The sequence below is a fragment of the Neodiprion pinetum genome, unplaced genomic scaffold (assembly GCF_021155775.2).
Source record: "Neodiprion pinetum isolate iyNeoPine1 unplaced genomic scaffold, iyNeoPine1.2 ptg000101l, whole genome shotgun sequence".
NCBI lineage: Eukaryota > Metazoa > Arthropoda > Insecta > Hymenoptera > Diprionidae > Neodiprion > Neodiprion pinetum.
In genome coordinates, this window is record NW_027184483.1 from 63,063 (window position 1) to 84,862 (window position 21,800).

The following is a 21,800-nucleotide window of genomic DNA, read 5'->3' on the forward strand; positions in this document are numbered from 1 at the left end:
ATTGGTTTCGCGTGTGAATCTTTATCCTATTTATAGAAATAATCTCAAGCGTGTGGAGTCCCCGTGTGATTCGCTTTTATTGTATTTGTCGAGCGTTATTTCACGATTCCGTCCGTAGTTTGTGCGTTCGTCCCGATCGCGTTCTTTGCGGCTGAGGTGAGTTTTCTTGCTACTCCCGTTACGCGTGTGTTGCGAAGTTCGGTTCACTGTCTTTGCTACTTTCGCGGATCTCGTCTTTAATAACTCGCACCGATTATTTTTAGTTGAATTCGGATTTTAACAAAATCAATTTTTAAACGAATCCCACCGCTGCCACCAGAAATTTTATTGCCTGTGACGTCCCAGACGCACTAGTCAACAAAAAAAAACAATTCTTAACGTTGACGCACGCGGAGCGACACTGCAATAACGGAGCCCTGTTTTATTTGAGGGACCCGGGCCCCCGCTATGGATTATATTCGTCGTTTAGGATGATATGGGGTAACGTAAATGAGCGTCTTACCTTTAGTCGAGGTAGATGGTCTCTGGTTCGGAGTCCAGGTCGATAACTTCCGGCTCTTCTACCCAGTCGTATACGGTTGGTACAGGGAACAGCTTCCTCCTAATGTCGATTTGCTCGTATAACAGCCCCTCGCTGACTCTAGTAACCGTCTGTATGACTTCACGTTCTACCCCGTGAGTTGAGAACGGGTGGTCAACCTTGGGTTGGCTGGATGCGTGCGACGAGAAAGAGCCCGATTCTTCGTTAGAGCTAGGTTGTGTATAGATCGGAAGGATCTCTACTGGACCGTTGATACGTTTGATTCTGGCTTGTAATATAGCTTGCTTCTTAGCCTGTAGTCGTCGGCCTGCGCGATGTCTATTCTTACGACCGTGACGTTTACTGGACTTTGACATCTACCGATATAGAAAGGGGTGGGAGTTAATTAACTTGGAAAAGCTAGTTTTACAAGCTTAATTAAGTCAGCGTCTCCGCTAACAACCAATGTTAATGTGGGTAAAAGGGAATTACCTTGGGTTATTCACTGACTCTAGTTTTAGGTTCAAGAAATGAGAACTCGATGAAATAAATCTTTGTGTTTAGTATATTGTTACAGATAATTCGAAAAAGGTACAATGTTTAGTATTCTAGTCGCGTATATTAAGAGTTTACGTTAAACAGAGCGCTTAAGCTATAGCGAATGTATACTAGTTCTAAACGTGCAAGTCAACTGTGCGACTCGTAGAGATTTACAAGAACTAGCGAATGTGTACAAGTTCTAAACGTGCAAGCTAACTGTGTAACTCGTAGAGATTTACAAGAACTCGACTGGTCTGCTTGAAGCGCGGATGAGAAGTGTTGTCCAGGGTGCGAAGCGTCGACCGTCTCAGCTCTCGAGTGTCCTGGTGCGCATGCGCGGGGCGATGGTGCGCGCGCTGCTGGCCTGCCTTGACGCGCTCGGTGTCACGTAGGCGCGCGTGACGTCAGAGCCTTGGAATGCGGCTCTTTGTTGGCGGAGTCCCGTTAGGTCCAACCTGTTGCTGCCTGCCTGCGTGCACGTGTTCGGGGTCCGGCGCCGACTTGTCGCTGCCTGCCTGCTTGCACGTGTTTGGGGCCTGACGTCATGCTGTGAGGGTTGTCTGGTTTATGGCCCTGTTGTAAACCGGTCCCTGGCTAAGTGCGGGTCTGGCTTTCATCCCTGTTTATGGGGGTCGAGTAGAACAGGTTTTTCCCGCTCGACCCTTGGCCTTTGTTCTGAGTTGGCGTCGGTCCGTCGGCCTGGGCTGGAATTGCTTGGCTCAGTTTCTCCTCGGGTATCGGATCGCCGTGTCGATGTTTCCTCTTAAGTGCTTCTCGGTACTTGGGCGATTTATTGCTTCCGTCTGTTTATTGTACCGAGGTCCGGGGCTGTTTAGTCTAGAGCGTATCTTAACTATGCAAAATCTTATCTTTACTAGGATGAACGCTCAGCGGGTGTTTATGTTAGGGTTCGCCTACGAACCTTTGTTTAAGTGCTTCGAGTCCCGCTGGCCGCTCTGGTTACAGTTATTTATTTATTCTAACAAATGTGGTTATTCCTAAGAAGTGCACGTGGTCGAGCGCTGGACGTGCGGAATGTCACGTAGGCCTGCTGAAGGCGTATTTCGGATGAAGGGATAAGGTTTCCCTTTTGCGCGTCGATGACGTGTACTCCTTTTATGTAATACATATATGAGTATATTATATTTATGGGTAAGTTTATACGATTGTTTATTATATCGTTTATTTTATCATTCGTAATAAGACGGCATGATAATTATGAGTATGCATATGTATGTGTACATTCCTAAATAGCGCGATGTGCGTGTATTTCTCATAGTGTAGTATATGATGAGCGGGCGAGCCAAGATGGCGGCCTCTTAGCACGACTGTGAATATGGCTTGCTGCCTGGTGCTTTCTGCCGGGTACCCCATGTTGCCTTGCTCTTCGCTTATGAGATATTATAATGTATTCCTATATCTTAGGTATAATACAAGTATGTGTTGTGCTAATAGTAGTATACTCGAGGTAAGAGAGCAACAGTTTTAGTATGATAATAGGAAAAATATATATATGGTAGACGTTCTTCCGGGGACGTCACAAGGTGCGATTATGCCTTTGCCTTTTTCAGTTTGTCCAGGTGGACCACCCTAGTTCTATTTTCAACAAGAATTTTTACATTATTACTGGGAAGAACTTCTATTACTTCGTGCGGACCAGTATAATGGTCAGCGAATTTGTTCTTTCTGGGCTCCTTTAGGAGGAACACCAGATCTCCTGGTTTTAATTGTAGCAATTTGATTTTATTATCATAGTAACGTTTATACTTGTGTTTTGCTTGAGTTAAATTCTCTGCTGCGAGAGTCTGTATTTCATGGAGATTTTTACATAAATCTAACAAGTAGCCTTCGTACGTCCTATCTGATATGGTTTCTATTGCTGCGTAGCTCGAGGGCACTCTTGCCTCTCGGCCGAACACTAATTCGTACGGTGAAAACCTTGTGCTTTCATGAGTACTGGTATTATATGAAAACATTGCTAACTCTAGCCACTCGTCCCAGTCGTTCTTATCCGTAACGAACTGCTTCAAATATTCTATTAGAACGTGGTGTGACCTTTCAATCGAGCCATTTGACTGCGGGTGGAAAGCTGTGGTCCTGTTTTGTGTTATTCTAAATCGCTTTGTGATCGCCTTCATCAGTGAGCTAGTTAAATTGGCGCCCTGATCCGTGAGGATATGACGGGGTGCGCCGTAAATACAAATGAAGTTTTTTACCAAGCCATCAGCGATTGCCACCGAGTCGGTTTCTTTCAACGGGATTGCTAGCGAGTATTTGGTGAGGAGGTCTTGGATTGTTAAAATATGACTATTTCCTCGTTCTGTAATGGGCAGAGGGCCCACAACGTCCATGGAGATTTTTTCAAAGGCGGCGTCAGGAGTATCTGTTATTACCATTGGTTGCTTATGCTTTACTCGCGTGAGCTTCCTAGTGGCGCACTGCCAACACCTGCCTATATAATCTTGTACCTGGCGTTTCATATTCGGCCATGCGTACTTTTGTCTAATTCTACGGTAAGTTTTGGTCACCCCCTTGTGACCCCCTAGCGCAGATTCATGATTTTCTTGAATAATTCCGGCCCTAAGCTCCTCCGCCGGAGTTTGAATCAAGTCTTCGTAAATAGTCAGCGTGCAAGGACAATCGCTGAGTGCGATTTTTATCCTATTTAAAATTTCCTTCCACGAAATATTATCTATGAATGCTGTTCTGGCTAGTGCTATTTCTGCTAACTCTATTTCCATAATTACGTCTAACAGAGATGCCAGAGCTTCTTTAAATATTTCTCTGTCGAGGTGTCTTTTTGTTGATTCTTTGATTGGCAAACATATAATGTTTCTATTGTCCTTTTGCATTAGCCTAGCTCTTCCTAGTGCTAAGTCCTCTAATTTTGGTATCTTGAATTTACTGAATAGATCGTGCGCTCCGCGGTCTATAGGTTCACCCTGCTGCGAGACGAAACAGACCATGTTCCCTTTATGAATTGATAAGTTCTCCTTACTCCTAGTGATCTTTAATTCGGGGTCTGCAGCGAGCTCGTAGGGCTGCGAACCTGGTTCTATGATTTCGTCGGAGTCGCTTACGTCGCTGTCGACGCATTCATGCTCGTTACCGTGCTCGGAACCTGAATCTGAGTCTTCATCAGCATCGGTTGCTTGATTTTCTACAGGGGTGTCCTGGCCTATTACGTCAAAGGCTTTGTCCCTGTGATCTAAACTCGTCGACGCTTCCGGAAGGGAAATTCTACTGGTGTCCCCCCCTTTCTCCTGCTCCATCGTTTCGACTATAGGGTCTAAACCCGTGCTTTGATATTGGGGCGGCTCGTTTCCGAACTGTCCCAGAGGTGAACTTTCCCGATTGTCTGTCGAGGTTGGCTCAGTGGTCTCAACGTTGGGTGGAGGCAAAGCGTATATATGTATCTTGAAAGGTTGTTTGAACACCTTGTTGATTAGTTTTATTACGGTCTTCCAGGACAGTTTGTCAAGACCACAACCTATCCTGGGCATCGCGAGACGATAGTCTGCATTTCTTTTGCACGTGCGCCTGAGTTGAATCAGGGCTTTTTCTAGATTTTTCAACGTAGGCTTATCGTTGCTACGTTTTTTTGTTATTAGATAATAAACGAACCGCCTGCCCACCTGAAGCTGAGCCACTTCACCTACCTTGGCGTTCTGTTGTTTCAGTTCGTCAAGTCTACCAAATTTCTCCCGGAATTGCACTGCGATGCCGGCTCCCATATGCAGGTCCTCAGCTACGCAATGCACCAGCGAGAAATTTTCATCTACTGTAAATAGGTCTCCTGTCATTTCGGTCGTGACCGGAGGTAGCTCGAAAATGTCTTCGTTTGTGGTGTCGGTCTCGTCTGTCGTATCTAACTCTAGTGTCTGTATGATCGCGAGTTCGGGGTCCAACGGGGCTGGATCCGTATCGTCGACCGGATTTCTGGAGAGGGCGTCGGCGTTCGTATTCGCACGCCCCTCCTTATATTTTATTGTGCACTGAAACTCAGCTAGGAGGGTCTTCCACCTAATGAGTCGTGCACATGGGCTTTTATTTTTATGAAACCATGACAAGGCTTTTTGGTCAGATATTACGGTAAATTCTCTGCCGTAGAGGTACGGTCTAAAGTAATTCACGCACCAAACTACTGCTAAAAGTTCCTTCTCGAACGTAGAGTAATTTTTTTCGGCTGATGTTAACACCCGTGATACGTACGATATAGGTAAATCTTTCCCAATTTCTCCCTGACTCAGGACACCCCCGATTGCATAACCGGACGCGTCCGTTGTGACCAGGAAAGGTCGCTCGAAATCTGGGTACTGCAGGATCGGTTTCTCGCATAACCTGTCGCGTAAAAACTCAAAAGCTGATTGGTGTTGTTCTTTCCATTCGAAGCTTTCCCCTTTTTTGAGAAGGTTAGTGAGCGGTTTCGCGATCTTAGAAAAACCCGGTATGAACCGTCTGTAATAACCTGCTAGCCCTAAAAATTGCTTGATGTTCTTAGCATTTTTGGGAACTGGAAATTTTTTCACGGACTCGATTTTCTTTGGGTCCGGTTCCACACCTACGTCGCTGATCACGTGTCCTAAGTAAGTAACCTCGTGTCTGAGAAATTCACACTTGTCTGGTTGTAAGGCTAGGTTTGCCTTCCGCAATCTACTCATTAATCGCGTGACTTTTCGCTCGTGTTCTTCTAAAGTAGACGCGTATATTACTATGTCATCCAGGTATACGAACAGCTCTATGCCCTGCGATCCTAACAACACTTGGTCCATTAGTCTCTGGAAAGTAGCTGGCGCATTCTTCAGCCCGAATGGCATACGCGTGAATTCATAATGCCCGTGCGGTGTCGAGAAGGCGGTTTTGGGAGCGTCCTTCTCGTCCATTTGTATTTGATGAAAGCCCGATGCTAAATCGAATACCGAAAAATACCGGGCATTCCCTAACTGGTCAAGGATTTCGGTGATGTTGGGCAACGGATATGCGTCACCTATCGTTTTTTCGTTCAATTTACGATAATCTATCACGATCCTCCATCTCTTATTTCCCTTCGAATCGGCCTTTTTCGGTACGATCCAAAGTGGCGAACTGTAAGGCGATACCGATGGCTTGATTACGCCATTCTGTTCCATTTCGGTCACCTGCCTAGCTATTTCGTCCTTGTGGACGGGCGGAAATCTGTATTGCTTAGTGTGCACCGGTAGGTCATCGGTGGTAGCTATTTTATGTTTCATGACACCTGTGCATCGGAGCTTGTCGTCCGGCAGATGAAAGACATCTGCGTTTTCTCGAACTATCCTGGCTACACTGTCTTTTTCCTCATCGTTAAGATGATCTAATCTCAATAATTTCGTAATAGTTTCGGAGCGTCTAGAGAGTTTCTCGTAGGAGTCAGTAACGTCTGTTATCGAACATTTGTTTATGGTAATGTGTTCGGTCTCCCCTAACGGTATTGCTTCGCTCGTATCCAACAGTTCTACGGTGGGGACTGGTATAAGTTTGTCCTCCTCCGTGGTGTTTACCGCGCGGATCGTTGCCCTACCTCCGTCATCCTTAACAATAGCGTTCCCTATATAGACTCCCTTGCAACTGTCAAGAAGGGGTACATATCCTTCTTTGATACTATCTTCACTAATTTTAATAGGGAAGGCTATGTTCGTACGCTTGGGCACGAGGACGGTTTCTCTATCATTAAAATAAACGGCTTTGTTCAGTACTTCGAGGCATTGGTCCGCGTAGTTAACATTGGCTTCGAACTGGGTAAGGAAAGCTGACCCTAGGATACCGTCACTTTTGATGGGAAAGGTATTCTCAACTACGTGAAAATCCGTTTTGAAACCAAACATTTCCAATTCCGTTGCTCCTAAACTATAGTGTGGTACGTCTCCTATTCCTATAATAGTGATACGCCTCTTGGGGTTCACTTTACGAAAGTCCTTTACATTAGAGGCCTTTACGATATTGGCCTCCGCTCCCGTATCTATCATGAAGTCTATTGCGGTTTTCGTATCTTTGGAATCTAAGTTTACTGTAGGTATTTTTCCTTTTAAGTAGAGGCAGATGGACCTGTTTCCACCTCCTCTGTCTCTATGGCATTGGCCCTTGTTACTCGGGGGCTGCCAGTGTTCCCCGAGGGCCCTGCTCCGTTTCCCGAGTTGTTTCGGCTAATTGTTTCATGGTATCTACGTTTACGGCATTCGTTGTATGAATGTCCTATGCTCTTGCAGTAGCTACATTCGACTACGTTGGTATTTCGCGCTGTCGACTGTTGGCTCGACGGCGGTTTGTTTTTGTAACAATTTGCTGTGCTGTGGGTCGACCGCCCGCACAGCGTACACGATTCTCTATTTTCCACGGGTCTGCTTACCGCGGGTCTCCTAATCGCTCGGCACTGATCGGTTAGGTGATTACTACGGCCGCAATGTTTACACGGCTCTGCGTTATTACTCTCGGCCCTGCTCGCGCCGCGGCTCCTAGCCCGATCTCTATCTAATTCTAATGCCTTGCTGGCATCTATAGCCCTTTCGTAGGCTGTCTTCAGGTTGGAGTAACCTTTGATCAATACTGCATTCCGGCAGTCGCTCGGTAGTCCGCCGACAAATGCCTCGCAGACTTCCTCATCTAACCTGATTATCTCTGCATTGGTTAGCTCGCGGTTCTTTCTTCGTTCCGCTTCTATTAATCCCGTTTTTATGTCGCGGGTTCTCCCTATGTAATCTAGCACGTGTTCATCAGCGTATTTATACAGCTGACCAAGCTCTCCACGGTAATGATTCGCGGATCTAATGGGCGCGAATACTTCCGTGAGTTTATCCAAGAGTCCTTGCAGGGTTGCAAAACTCTCGTCTTCGATTACTGCGTATGCTCGATCGGCGAGCTTGCTTCTGATGAGGCGCGTGAGGTACCCCTCCAAGCTGGGTGTTACCATCTCGAGTGCCCTCTTGCACGCCCGATTAAACTGCATTACGGTGATGTTTTTCCCGTCAAATTTTGGGACTACCGCTAACGCGTCTTTAACCGATGTGACGTCCCAGACGCACTAGTCAACAAAAAAAAACAATTCTTAACGTTGACGCACGCGGAGCGACACTGCAATAACGGAGCCCTGTTTTATTTGAGGGACCCGGGCCCCCGCTATGGATTATATTCGTCGTTTAGGATGATATGGGGTAACGTAAATGAGCGTCTTACCTTTAGTCGAGGTAGATGGTCTCTGGTTCGGAGTCCAGGTCGATAACTTCCGGCTCTTCTACCCAGTCGTATACGGTTGGTACAGGGAACAGCTTCCTCCTAATGTCGATTTGCTCGTATAACAGCCCCTCGCTGACTCTAGTAACCGTCTGTATGACTTCACGTTCTACCCCGTGAGTTGAGAACGGGTGGTCAACCTTGGGTTGGCTGGATGCGTGCGACGAGAAAGAGCCCGATTCTTCGTTAGAGCTAGGTTGTGTATAGATCGGAAGGATCTCTACTGGACCGTTGATACGTTTGATTCTGGCTTGTAATATAGCTTGCTTCTTAGCCTGTAGTCGTCGGCCTGCGCGATGTCTATTCTTACGACCGTGACGTTTACTGGACTTTGACATCTACCGATATAGAAAGGGGTGGGAGTTAATTAACTTGGAAAAGCTAGTTTTACAAGCTTAATTAAGTCAGCGTCTCCGCTAACAACCAATGTTAATGTGGGTAAAAGGGAATTACCTTGGGTTATTCACTGACTCTAGTTTTAGGTTCAAGAAATGAGAACTCGATGAAATAAATCTTTGTGTTTAGTATATTGTTACAGATAATTCGAAAAAGGTACAATGTTTAGTATTCTAGTCGCGTATATTAAGAGTTTACGTTAAACAGAGCGCTTAAGCTATAGCGAATGTATACTAGTTCTAAACGTGCAAGTCAACTGTGCGACTCGTAGAGATTTACAAGAACTAGCGAATGTGTACAAGTTCTAAACGTGCAAGCTAACTGTGTAACTCGTAGAGATTTACAAGAACTCGACTGGTCTGCTTGAAGCGCGGATGAGAAGTGTTGTCCAGGGTGCGAAGCGTCGACCGTCTCAGCTCTCGAGTGTCCTGGTGCGCATGCGCGGGGCGATGGTGCGCGCGCTGCTGGCCTGCCTTGACGCGCTCGGTGTCACGTAGGCGCGCGTGACGTCAGAGCCTTGGAATGCGGCTCTTTGTTGGCGGAGTCCCGTTAGGTCCAACCTGTTGCTGCCTGCCTGCGTGCACGTGTTCGGGGTCCGGCGCCGACTTGTCGCTGCCTGCCTGCTTGCACGTGTTTGGGGCCTGACGTCATGCTGTGAGGGTTGTCTGGTTTATGGCCCTGTTGTAAACCGGTCCCTGGCTAAGTGCGGGTCTGGCTTTCATCCCTGTTTATGGGGGTCGAGTAGAACAGGTTTTTCCCGCTCGACCCTTGGCCTTTGTTCTGAGTTGGCGTCGGTCCGTCGGCCTGGGCTGGAATTGCTTGGCTCAGTTTCTCCTCGGGTATCGGATCGCCGTGTCGATGTTTCCTCTTAAGTGCTTCTCGGTACTTGGGCGATTTATTGCTTCCGTCTGTTTATTGTACCGAGGTCCGGGGCTGTTTAGTCTAGAGCGTATCTTAACTATGCAAAATCTTATCTTTACTAGGATGAACGCTCAGCGGGTGTTTATGTTAGGGTTCGCCTACGAACCTTTGTTTAAGTGCTTCGAGTCCCGCTGGCCGCTCTGGTTACAGTTATTTATTTATTCTAACAAATGTGGTTATTCCTAAGAAGTGCACGTGGTCGAGCGCTGGACGTGCGGAATGTCACGTAGGCCTGCTGAAGGCGTATTTCGGATGAAGGGATAAGGTTTCCCTTTTGCGCGTCGATGACGTGTACTCCTTTTATGTAATACATATATGAGTATATTATATTTATGGGTAAGTTTATACGATTGTTTATTATATCGTTTATTTTATCATTCGTAATAAGACGGCATGATAATTATGAGTATGCATATGTATGTGTACATTCCTAAATAGCGCGATGTGCGTGTATTTCTCATAGTGTAGTATATGATGAGCGGGCGAGCCAAGATGGCGGCCTCTTAGCACGACTGTGAATATGGCTTGCTGCCTGGTGCTTTCTGCCGGGTACCCCATGTTGCCTTGCTCTTCGCTTATGAGATATTATAATGTATTCCTATATCTTAGGTATAATACAAGTATGTGTTGTGCTAATAGTAGTATACTCGAGGTAAGAGAGCAACAGTTTTAGTATGATAATAGGAAAAATATATATATGGTAGACGTTCTTCCGGGGACGTCACACCCCCCTCCTTATTTGAAGGAAATAAGTTTTATTTCCGTAAAAGATCTTAGCGGCGTTCACTAAACCAAGTTAAGATCTTTTGCTCTCTGTTGTGCTCTTTCCTCGAGCTTCTTCAACTCTATGTCAGAATTCAAGTCTAGATTTTCTGGAAAGTGAATTGACTGTGACGGAACGTGGTAAATTATTTTATTCAGTGGTTCCGTCTGCTCCTGGGCGTCAGTCGTCATTGGTTGATCGGTCTTTTGTCCTCGTAGGTGCATTAACAGATGCGTCACCGAGTCCCACAGTGAGGCTATCAAGTGGTAACTGCATCCATATGCTGTGTGGAGCGTGTAACCATGTATGCATGTGTCGATTAAGAATTTCAGCAGTGCCCACACGGCCCAGATCCCCCATATTCCTCCGACAACACTCCCGAAGGTGGTGAATCCAGTAAATAGTCTTTTTGCCGTTGATTCTGCTATTCGCGTTAGAGTCTTTTCGTCTAACAAGTTATACATATTGATTGTTCCCGTCCCGATGGTCTCGCCTCGGGCGCCTCTGGATATGGTGTCGAGTAGTGCAGGTTTTTCTGCTGGAAACATGATGTGTTCCCGTAATTCTTGCAATTCCTCCTCAGTGTAAATTCCGCTTGATCCCAGGGGTCCAGGATTACTATATTTCCAATTCATGTTTGTCAAGGGCTTGAGTTTCTGCGGTACCTTGGCTTCGGATGCCCTAGGTGTGAACTTGTACCACGTCTCTTCTACCTTAAACATTGGCGGCACGACCTCGTTGCAGCTCCTCCTGGTTCCGGTCTTCACGAGAATCCTCGATTTGGGTCGCAGGAACATGCTCTCATTTTGGTGATTCACAGGAAGATCATTGTAACATTCTGCCGTCTTGCGGAATTCCACTTCTACTGGGATGCATTTCATAATATAGATTACTTCGCCGGCTATTGTTGCAAAATAGCCGGGGCCCTTCATTAGGTTAAAGGCAAAACTGTCAGGTGATAATTCAGCGAGATTTAATGCATTTTTCAGCACCTGTTGTTCTAATTTACATTTCTGCTCGATCACGTCCCTGTATAAGTTGGTGGTCTGCGTTCTGATGTGTTTTTCTACATAAATGAATTTTGAATTGATGTATGAAAAGATGTCGATGTTTGATACTGCTAATCTTGATCGTTGTTTGAAGACTTCCGTTGGATTGGTCTCAAAGATAAATAGACGGGGGTGCTCTGTGTTTATGATTTTATAGCCGCAAATGGTGGCTCTGGACCTTTCCATTAGCGCGAAGGTTGTGTCACCCGTCTGTAGCGAGTAAACGGTTGGAGAGTCCGTCGCGTTCGTTCGGTCTGCGTATCCCGTGTATAGTACGTCATATTTGTCAAATTTACATTCGTCGAGGGGCGTTGTTGTCCAGTAGGTATGGCCACCCTCATCGTCGATGCACTGCCCGTCTCCAAAAGGGCAGGTTGTTCCACTCTTCAGCAAAATTTGATTGTTGGAGATCTTGACGTTCGCCGTGTACGAGTAGACCGAAATCTTGATTACTGCCTGCACGACAGCGCTTTCCCACTGTCCATAACCGTCATTGTAATATTGCCCTTGGCAGGTTCCGTCAGAGGTAAGGCTGCCGGCCAAGGTGGCGTCGCGTAGCGTCGTTACGTTTGTTGGGATCTCGACCAAATGCGTCTGTGACCCGAGGGTTAGCGTACCTGTGCGATGTAGCGTCTCGCACGCTTCCCTTGAGATTCTTGGAAGGTAAGCCTTTCTTCCACCGTCGGTCACCGAGTTGTGTGAAAATTGTCCGCATCGGTAAACTGTTCTGTCGATCTCCACTTTGCATTGTAAGACTTGCGCCTGTTTGTATTCCGTGAGTTGGAGCAATTGTATAAACGTTCGTTCGTTTTGTGTCTTGTCGTGTTCCAAATCACATTGGTCGATGTCTAGTAGATTTATAGTTGTTACGTTAAGGGCAGCTCCGCCACAGTCATACCCGATTAATGCATGGGCCCCCTTCAACCAACAAATGGTAGTGAGGAGTATGAGGACGGACCTCATGGCTGGGGTTTGCATTGACCCTGTAACGTATGTCATAATACCTATAAATTCTGACGTCTACTCTTAAATCTGCTTAGTGTACAAAATTATACGGCGTCTTTGAACATCTGACTGCCTACATAGTTAACAATTGGGCCGGAGACGGTGTACTTGGACACTTCGCCGTCCATGCCTTTACCTACGTATGTGTACGCTTCGTTCAGGTCTGGGTGAAATAGCACTGATATGTGGGTTTCGTCCGGGCGGGCGAAAAACACATCTAATACTTGATCTACTATGCCTCTTTGGCTGCGAATTCTTTTATAATACGTTCTGTAGTCGCCTTCACCCAAATCTGTTATTTTTATCATTTCCCTAAGTAATGACTTGAAAGCTTCATTGGCCTTAAAATATAGTGTTATTGTAACCTTGTACATTATGATTTTAATGTTTGTGACTGGGTATGGTAGTGTCTGCGGCTTTTCAATGAAAACTACTTCGAGATGATCGTCTTCCTCATTAGCCGGGAGCTTCATTATATTATTGTGTTCTTACTTTCTAGTGATTCCTGTGGACAGAATAATAAAGGATAGGTGCGATTATGCCTTTGCCTTTTTCAGTTTGTCCAGGTGGACCACCCTAGTTCTATTTTCAACAAGAATTTTTACATTATTACTGGGAAGAACTTCTATTACTTCGTGCGGACCAGTATAATGGTCAGCGAATTTGTTCTTTCTGGGCTCCTTTAGGAGGAACACCAGATCTCCTGGTTTTAATTGTAGCAATTTGATTTTATTATCATAGTAACGTTTATACTTGTGTTTTGCTTGAGTTAAATTCTCTGCTGCGAGAGTCTGTATTTCATGGAGATTTTTACATAAATCTAACAAGTAGCCTTCGTACGTCCTATCTGATATGGTTTCTATTGCTGCGTAGCTCGAGGGCACTCTTGCCTCTCGGCCGAACACTAATTCGTACGGTGAAAACCTTGTGCTTTCATGAGTACTGGTATTATATGAAAACATTGCTAACTCTAGCCACTCGTCCCAGTCGTTCTTGTCCGTAACGAACTGCTTCCAATATTCTATTAGAACGTGGTGTGACCTTTCAATCGAGCCATTTGACTGCGGGTGGAAAGCTGTGGTCCTGTTTTGTGTTATTCTAAATCGCTTTGTGATCGCCTTCATCAGTGAGCTAGTTAAATTGGCGCCCTGATCCGTGAGGATATGACGGGGTGCGCCGTAAATACAAATGAAGTTTTTTACCAAGCCATCAGCGATTGCCACCGAGTCGGTTTCTTTCAACGGGATTGCTAGCGAGTATTTGGTGAGGAGGTCTTGGATTGTTAAAATATGACTATTTCCTCGTTCTGTAATGGGCAGAGGGCCCACAACGTCCATGGAGATTTTTTCAAAGGCGGCGTCAGGAGTATCTGTTATTACCATTGGTTGCTTATGCTTTACTCGCGTGAGCTTCCTAGTGGCGCACTGCCAACACCTGCCTATATAATCTTGTACCTGGCGTTTCATATTCGGCCATGCGTACTTTTGTCTAATTCTACGGTAAGTTTTGGTCACCCCCTTGTGACCCCCTAGCGCAGATTCATGATTTTCTTGAATAATTCCGGCCCTAAGCTCCTCCGCCGGAGTTTGAATCAAGTCTTCGTAAATAGTCAGCGTGCAAGGACAATCGCTGAGTGCGATTTTTATCCTATTTAAAATTTCCTTCCACGAAATATTATCTATGAATGCTGTTCTGGCTAGTGCTATTTCTGCTAACTCTATTTCCATAATTACGTCTAACAGAGATGCCAGAGCTTCTTTAAATATTTCTCTGTCGAGGTGTCTTTTTGTTGATTCTTTGATTGGCAAACATATAATGTTTCTATTGTCCTTTTGCATTAGCCTAGCTCTTCCTAGTGCTAAGTCCTCTAATTTTGGTATCTTGAATTTACTGAATAGATCGTGCGCTCCGCGGTCTATAGGTTCACCCTGCTGCGAGACGAAACAGACCATGTTCCCTTTATGAATTGATAAGTTCTCCTTACTCCTAGTGATCTTTAATTCGGGGTCTGCAGCGAGCTCGTAGGGCTGCGAACCTGGTTCTATGATTTCGTCGGAGTCGCTTACGTCGCTGTCGACGCATTCATGCTCGTTACCGTGCTCGGAACCTGAATCTGAGTCTTCATCAGCATCGGTTGCTTGATTTTCTACAGGGGTGTCCTGGCCTATTACGTCAAAGGCTTTGTCCCTGTGATCTAAACTCGTCGACGCTTCCGGAAGGGAAATTCTACTGGTGTCCCCCCCTTTCTCCTGCTCCATCGTTTCGACTATAGGGTCTAAACCCGTGCTTTGATATTGGGGCGGCTCGTTTCCGAACTGTCCCAGAGGTGAACTTTCCCGATTGTCTGTCGAGGTTGGCTCAGTGGTCTCAACGTTGGGTGGAGGCAAAGCGTATATATGTATCTTGAAAGGTTGTTTGAACACCTTGTTGATTAGTTTTATTACGGTCTTCCAGGACAGTTTGTCAAGACCACAACCTATCCTGGGCATCGCGAGACGATAGTCTGCATTTCTTTTGCACGTGCGCCTGAGTTGAATCAGGGCTTTTTCTAGATTTTTCAACGTAGGCTTATCGTTGCTACGTTTTTTTGTTATTAGATAATAAACGAACCGCCTGCCCACCTGAAGCTGAGCCACTTCACCTACCTTGGCGTTCTGTTGTTTCAGTTCGTCAAGTCTACCAAATTTCTCCCGGAATTGCACTGCGATGCCGGCTCCCATATGCAGGTCCTCAGCTACGCAATGCACCAGCGAGAAATTTTCATCTACTGTAAATAGGTCTCCTGTCATTTCGGTCGTGACCGGAGGTAGCTCGAAAATGTCTTCGTTTGTGGTGTCGGTCTCGTCTGTCGTATCTAACTCTAGTGTCTGTATGATCGCGAGTTCGGGGTCCAACGGGGCTGGATCCGTATCGTCGACCGGATTTCTGGAGAGGGCGTCGGCGTTCGTATTCGCACGCCCCTCCTTATATTTTATTGTGCACTGAAACTCAGCTAGGAGGGTCTTCCACCTAATGAGTCGTGCACATGGGCTTTTATTTTTATGAAACCATGACAAGGCTTTTTGGTCAGATATTACGGTAAATTCTCTGCCGTAGAGGTACGGTCTAAAGTAATTCACGCACCAAACTACTGCTAAAAGTTCCTTCTCGAACGTAGAGTAATTTTTTTCGGCTGATGTTAACACCCGTGATACGTACGATATAGGTAAATCTTTCCCAATTTCTCCCTGACTCAGGACACCCCCGATTGCATAACCGGACGCGTCCGTTGTGACCAGGAAAGGTCGCTCGAAATCTGGGTACTGCAGGATCGGTTTCTCGCATAACCTGTCGCGTAAAAACTCAAAAGCTGATTGGTGTTGTTCTTTCCATTCGAAGCTTTCCCCTTTTTTGAGAAGGTTAGTGAGCGGTTTCGCGATCTTAGAAAAACCCGGTATGAACCGTCTGTAATAACCTGCTAGCCCTAAAAATTGCTTGATGTTCTTAGCATTTTTGGGAACTGGAAATTTTTTCACGGACTCGATTTTCTTTGGGTCCGGTTCCACACCTACGTCGCTGATCACGTGTCCTAAGTAAGTAACCTCGTGTCTGAGAAATTCACACTTGTCTGGTTGTAAGGCTAGGTTTGCCTTCCGCAATCTACTCATTAATCGCGTGACTTTTCGCTCGTGTTCTTCTAAAGTAGACGCGTATATTACTATGTCATCCAGGTATACGAACAGCTCTATGCCCTGCGATCCTAACAACACTTGGTCCATTAGTCTCTGGAAAGTAGCTGGCGCATTCTTCAGCCCGAATGGCATACGCGTGAATTCATAATGCCCGTGCGGTGTCGAGAAGGCGGTTTTGGGAGCGTCCTTCTCGTCCATTTGTATTTGATGAAAGCCCGATGCTAAATCGAATACCGAAAAATACCGGGCATTCCCTAACTGGTCAAGGATTTCGGTGATGTTGGGCAACGGATATGCGTCACCTATCGTTTTTTCGTTCAATTTACGATAATCTATCACGATCCTCCATCTCTTATTTCCCTTCGAATCGGCCTTTTTCGGTACGATCCAAAGTGGCGAACTGTAAGGCGATACCGATGGCTTGATTACGCCATTCTGTTCCATTTCGGTCACCTGCCTAGCTATTTCGTCCTTGTGGACGGGCGGAAATCTGTATTGCTTAGTGTGCACCGGTAGGTCATCGGTGGTAGCTATTTTATGTTTCATGACACCTGTGCATCGGAGCTTGTCGTCCGGCAGATGAAAGACATCTGCGTTTTCTCGAACTATCCTGGCTACACTGTCTTTTTCCTCATCGTTAAGATGATCTAATCTCAATAATTTCGTAATAGTTTCGGAGCGTCTAGAGAGTTTCTCGTAGGAGTCAGTAACGTCTGTTATCGAACATTTGTTTATGGTAATGTGTTCGGTCTCCCCTAACGGTATTGCTTCGCTCGTATCCAACAGTTCTACGGTGGGGACTGGTATAAGTTTGTCCTCCTCCGTGGTGTTTACCGCGCGGATCGTTGCCCTACCTCCGTCATCCTTAACAATAGCGTTCCCTATATAGACTCCCTTGCAACTGTCAAGAAGGGGTACATATCCTTCTTTGATACTATCTTCACTAATTTTAATAGGGAAGGCTATGTTCGTACGCTTGGGCACGAGGACGGTTTCTCTATCATTAAAATAAACGGCTTTGTTCAGTACTTCGAGGCATTGGTCCGCGTAGTTAACATTGGCTTCGAACTGGGTAAGGAAAGCTGACCCTAGGATACCGTCACTTTTGATGGGAAAGGTATTCTCAACTACGTGAAAATCCGTTTTGAAACCAAACATTTCCAATTCCGTTGCTCCTAAACTATAGTGTGGTACGTCTCCTATTCCTATAATAGTGATACGCCTCTTGGGGTTCACTTTACGAAAGTCCTTTACATTAGAGGCCTTTACGATATTGGCCTCCGCTCCCGTATCTATCATGAAGTCTATTGCGGTTTTCGTATCTTTGGAATCTAAGTTTACTGTAGGTATTTTTCCTTTTAAGTAGAGGCAGATGGACCTGTTTCCACCTCCTCTGTCTCTATGGCATTGGCCCTTGTTACTCGGGGGCTGCCAGTGTTCCCCGAGGGCCCTGCTCCGTTTCCCGAGTTGTTTCGGCTAATTGTTTCATGGTATCTACGTTTACGGCATTCGTTGTATGAATGTCCTATGCTCTTGCAGTAGCTACATTCGACTACGTTGGTATTTCGCGCTGTCGACTGTTGGCTCGACGGCGGTTTGTTTTTGTAACAATTTGCTGTGCTGTGGGTCGACCGCCCGCACAGCGTACACGATTCTCTATTTTCCACGGGTCTGCTTACCGCGGGTCTCCTAATCGCTCGGCACTGATCGGTTAGGTGATTACTACGGCCGCAATGTTTACACGGCTCTGCGTTATTACTCTCGGCCCTGCTCGCGCCGCGGCTCCTAGCCCGATCTCTATCTAATTCTAATGCCTTGCTGGCATCTATAGCCCTTTCGTAGGCTGTCTTCAGGTTGGAGTAACCTTTGATCAATACTGCATTCCGGCAGTCGCTCGGTAGTCCGCCGACAAATGCCTCGCAGACTTCCTCATCTAACCTGATTATCTCTGCATTGGTTAGCTCGCGGTTCTTTCTTCGTTCCGCTTCTATTAATCCCGTTTTTATGTCGCGGGTTCTCCCTATGTAATCTAGCACGTGTTCATCAGCGTATTTATACAGCTGACCAAGCTCTCCACGGTAATGATTCGCGGATCTAATGGGCGCGAACACTTCCGTGAGTTTGTCCAAGAGTCCTTGCAGGGTTGCAAAACTCTCGTCTTCGATTACTGCGTATGCTCGATCGGCGAGCTTGCTTCTGATGAGGCGCGTGAGGTACCCCTCCAAGCTGGGTGTTACCATCTCGAGTGCCCTCTTGCACGCCCGATTAAACTGCATTACGGTGATGTTTTTCCCGTCAAATTTTGGGACTACCGCTAACGCGTCTTTAACCGATATGGATTGCTCCGCTAACGGCAGAGTAGGAGGAACGGGTGCCTGCACGGCGTTAACGATTTGAGTAACTTGGGGGCGGGTGATTCCCGAGATCTTATCCTTCAGGGCCTGCTCCCTTTTCTTTAACTGTTCCTCGCGCTCAGCTAATTTCCTCCTTTTCTCCCGGTACGGATCTGCTAACGCGGCCTGGTACGCGAGTTCTTGCTCCTGCAATTCTAATTCGCGCTCCCAAATCTCTTGCTCGCGTAATTGTATTTCCAAGTCCTTATCGAGGACTAATTCTTCCGGCACGCCTGGCTCACCTAATTCTTGAGGTCCCAGGTCCGGACCTGCTATTCCTCCGCGTAGATTTTTGAGTTTCTCGCGGTTCTCTTTTTGAATGCGTCTGATCAACGCTTCTCTAGCTAACGCTTCTGCTTCTAAATTCAAATCTTCATCGTCAGTTGGGACGGAAACCACTGACTTTATTGAAATGTGATCATTTTCGGAATTGAGGGCGTTTCTACCAATCGCTCCTCTGCTGAGTGGATCAGGGCGGTAACTGTCCACAGGGTTAGGTTTTTGAGGCGCCACAGATTTTCTTAAGTCGCCTTTCTTTCTTTCTGCCTTCTTTTTGAAGTGCAGAATTTCTGCTTCTAACCTTAATTCATCCTTACTCCGCGTACACACTGGACCGGGTTCCTTAAATGTAGCGTCTGTGGCTAATTCTATGCTTTGGGTAACTGCCCTATCTGTGCCGCGTGAATTTTGCGCTACGAGAAGTTGTACTTCCCGATCTATTTCTGCCTTCTTACGGAGAAGTTCGGACAGCTGTGTGTCCTCTACAGGACCTAACCGCGGTTCATCCATTTTCGAACGGCCCGTCGCTTCGTTAGTGTCCCTAATTTTAACGTCTGTCACGCTAGCGGAGAGCTGTGCAGGATTTTTAGAATCGTCTACCTTGCTCGTTTTGAACTGCGTAGGATATTTGATTTCTTCTACTATGCCTTTTGTTGGCTGTGTAGGATGTGGTACGTCTTGCGCGGGGCCCTCGGTCGGGTTGTGCCGCTGCGTTTTTGTATTTGCGTTCGCGATTTCTTTCGCCTCGAGCTCGGCGAGCCTGGCAAGTTTCTTTTGAACTTCTTCGGATAACCCCGCGTCTTTACTCGATTCAATCGCGCGCTGTTTTTTCTCTAATTCAGCTTCTTGTTGTCTGAATTGTTCGCTAAGATGTTTTGACTTCTTATCTATTTCTGCTTGACGTTCCTCTAACGCTTCTTTTTCTTTTTGGAGCCTCTTTTCCTTATTGGAAACCTCCTGTTTTATGAATTCTATATCGGTCTCCGTATATTTAAGTTGTAAGCTATCATCTACTGATGCGCCGCTTTCCTTTTTGCTACCTGTTCTAGTTTCGATAGGCATATTGGTTTCGCGTGTGAATCTTTATCCTATTTATAGAAATAATCTCAAGCGTGTGGAGTCCCCGTGTGATTCGCTTTTATTGTATTTGTCGAGCGTTATTTCACGATTCCGTCCGTAGTTTGTGCGTTCGTCCCGATCGCGTTCTTTGCGGCTGAGGTGAGTTTTCTTGCTACTCCCGTTACGCGTGTGTTGCGAAGTTCGGTTCACTGTCTTTGCTACTTTCGCGGATCTCGTCTTTAATAACTCGCACCGATTATTTTTAGTTGAATTCGGATTTTAACAAAATCAATTTTTAAACGAATCCCACCGCTGCCACCAGAAATTTTATTGCCTGTGACGTCCCAGACGCACTAGTCAACAAAAAAAAACAATTCTTAACGTTGACGCACGCGGAGCGACACTGCAATAACGGAGCCCTGTTTTATTTGAGGGACCCGGGCCCCCGCTATGGATTATATTCGTCGTTTAGGATGATATGGGGTAACGTAAATGAGCGTCTTACCTTTAGTCGAGGTAGATGGTCTCTGGTTCGGAGTCCAGGTCGATAACTTCCGGCTCTTCTACCCAGTCGTATACGGTTGGTACAGGGAACAGCTTCCTCCTAATGTCGATTTGCTCGTATAACAGCCCCTCGCTGACTCTAGTAACCGTCTGTATGACTTCACGTTCTACCCCGTGAGTTGAGAACGGGTGGTCAACCTTGGGTTGGCTGGATGCGTGCGACGAGAAAGAGCCCGATTCTTCGTTAGAGCTAGGTTGTGTATAGATCGGAAGGATCTCTACTGGACCGTTGATACGTTTGATTCTGGCTTGTAATATAGCTTGCTTCTTAGCCTGTAGTCGTCGGCCTGCGCGATGTCTATTCTTACGACCGTGACGTTTACTGGACTTTGACATCTACCGATATAGAAAGGGGTGGGAGTTAATTAACTTGGAAAAGCTAGTTTTACAAGCTTAATTAAGTCAGCGTCTCCGCTAACAACCAATGTTAATGTGGGTAAAAGGGAATTACCTTGGGTTATTCACTGACTCTAGTTTTAGGTTCAAGAAATGAGAACTCGATGAAATAAATCTTTGTGTTTAGTATATTGTTACAGATAATTCGAAAAAGGTACAATGTTTAGTATTCTAGTCGCGTATATTAAGAGTTTACGTTAAACAGAGCGCTTAAGCTATAGCGAATGTATACTAGTTCTAAACGTGCAAGTCAACTGTGCGACTCGTAGAGATTTACAAGAACTAGCGAATGTGTACAAGTTCTAAACGTGCAAGCTAACTGTGTAACTCGTAGAGATTTACAAGAACTCGACTGGTCTGCTTGAAGCGCGGATGAGAAGTGTTGTCCAGGGTGCGAAGCGTCGACCGTCTCAGCTCTCGAGTGTCCTGGTGCGCATGCGCGGGGCGATGGTGCGCGCGCTGCTGGCCTGCCTTGACGCGCTCGGTGTCACGTAGGCGCGCGTGACGTCAGAGCCTTGGAATGCGGCTCTTTGTTGGCGGAGTCCCGTTAGGTCCAACCTGTTGCTGCCTGCCTGCGTGCACGTGTTCGGGGTCCGGCGCCGACTTGTCGCTGCCTGCCTGCTTGCACGTGTTTGGGGCCTGACGTCATGCTGTGAGGGTTGTCTGGTTTATGGCCCTGTTGTAAACCGGTCCCTGGCTAAGTGCGGGTCTGGCTTTCATCCCTGTTTATGGGGGTCGAGTAGAACAGGTTTTTCCCGCTCGACCCTTGGCCTTTGTTCTGAGTTGGCGTCGGTCCGTCGGCCTGGGCTGGAATTGCTTGGCTCAGTTTCTCCTCGGGTATCGGATCGCCGTGTCGATGTTTCCTCTTAAGTGCTTCTCGGTACTTGGGCGATTTATTGCTTCCGTCTGTTTATTGTACCGAGGTCCGGGGCTGTTTAGTCTAGAGCGTATCTTAACTATGCAAAATCTTATCTTTACTAGGATGAACGCTCAGCGGGT

General features: G+C 46.4%; 1 protein-coding gene across 1 annotated transcript; it reads right to left on the minus strand.

The window, feature by feature from the left end:
* Positions 1 to 17,468: 17,468 nt before the first annotated feature.
* LOC124224131 (caldesmon-like) lies at positions 17,469 to 19,844 on the minus strand. Its single transcript, XM_046636548.1, has one exon. It carries the CDS (start codon positions 19,842 to 19,844, stop codon positions 17,469 to 17,471), a length of 2,376 nt encoding a protein of 791 aa, XP_046492504.1.
* Between the last annotated feature and the right edge of the window lie 1,956 nt (positions 19,845 to 21,800).

What these genes read in the sequence shown, in the direction of transcription:
- LOC124224131 (XM_046636548.1), bottom strand. Translation starts at nt 19,844, where the DNA reads ATGCCTATCGAAACTAGAACAGGTAGCAAAAAGGAAAGCGGCGCATCA.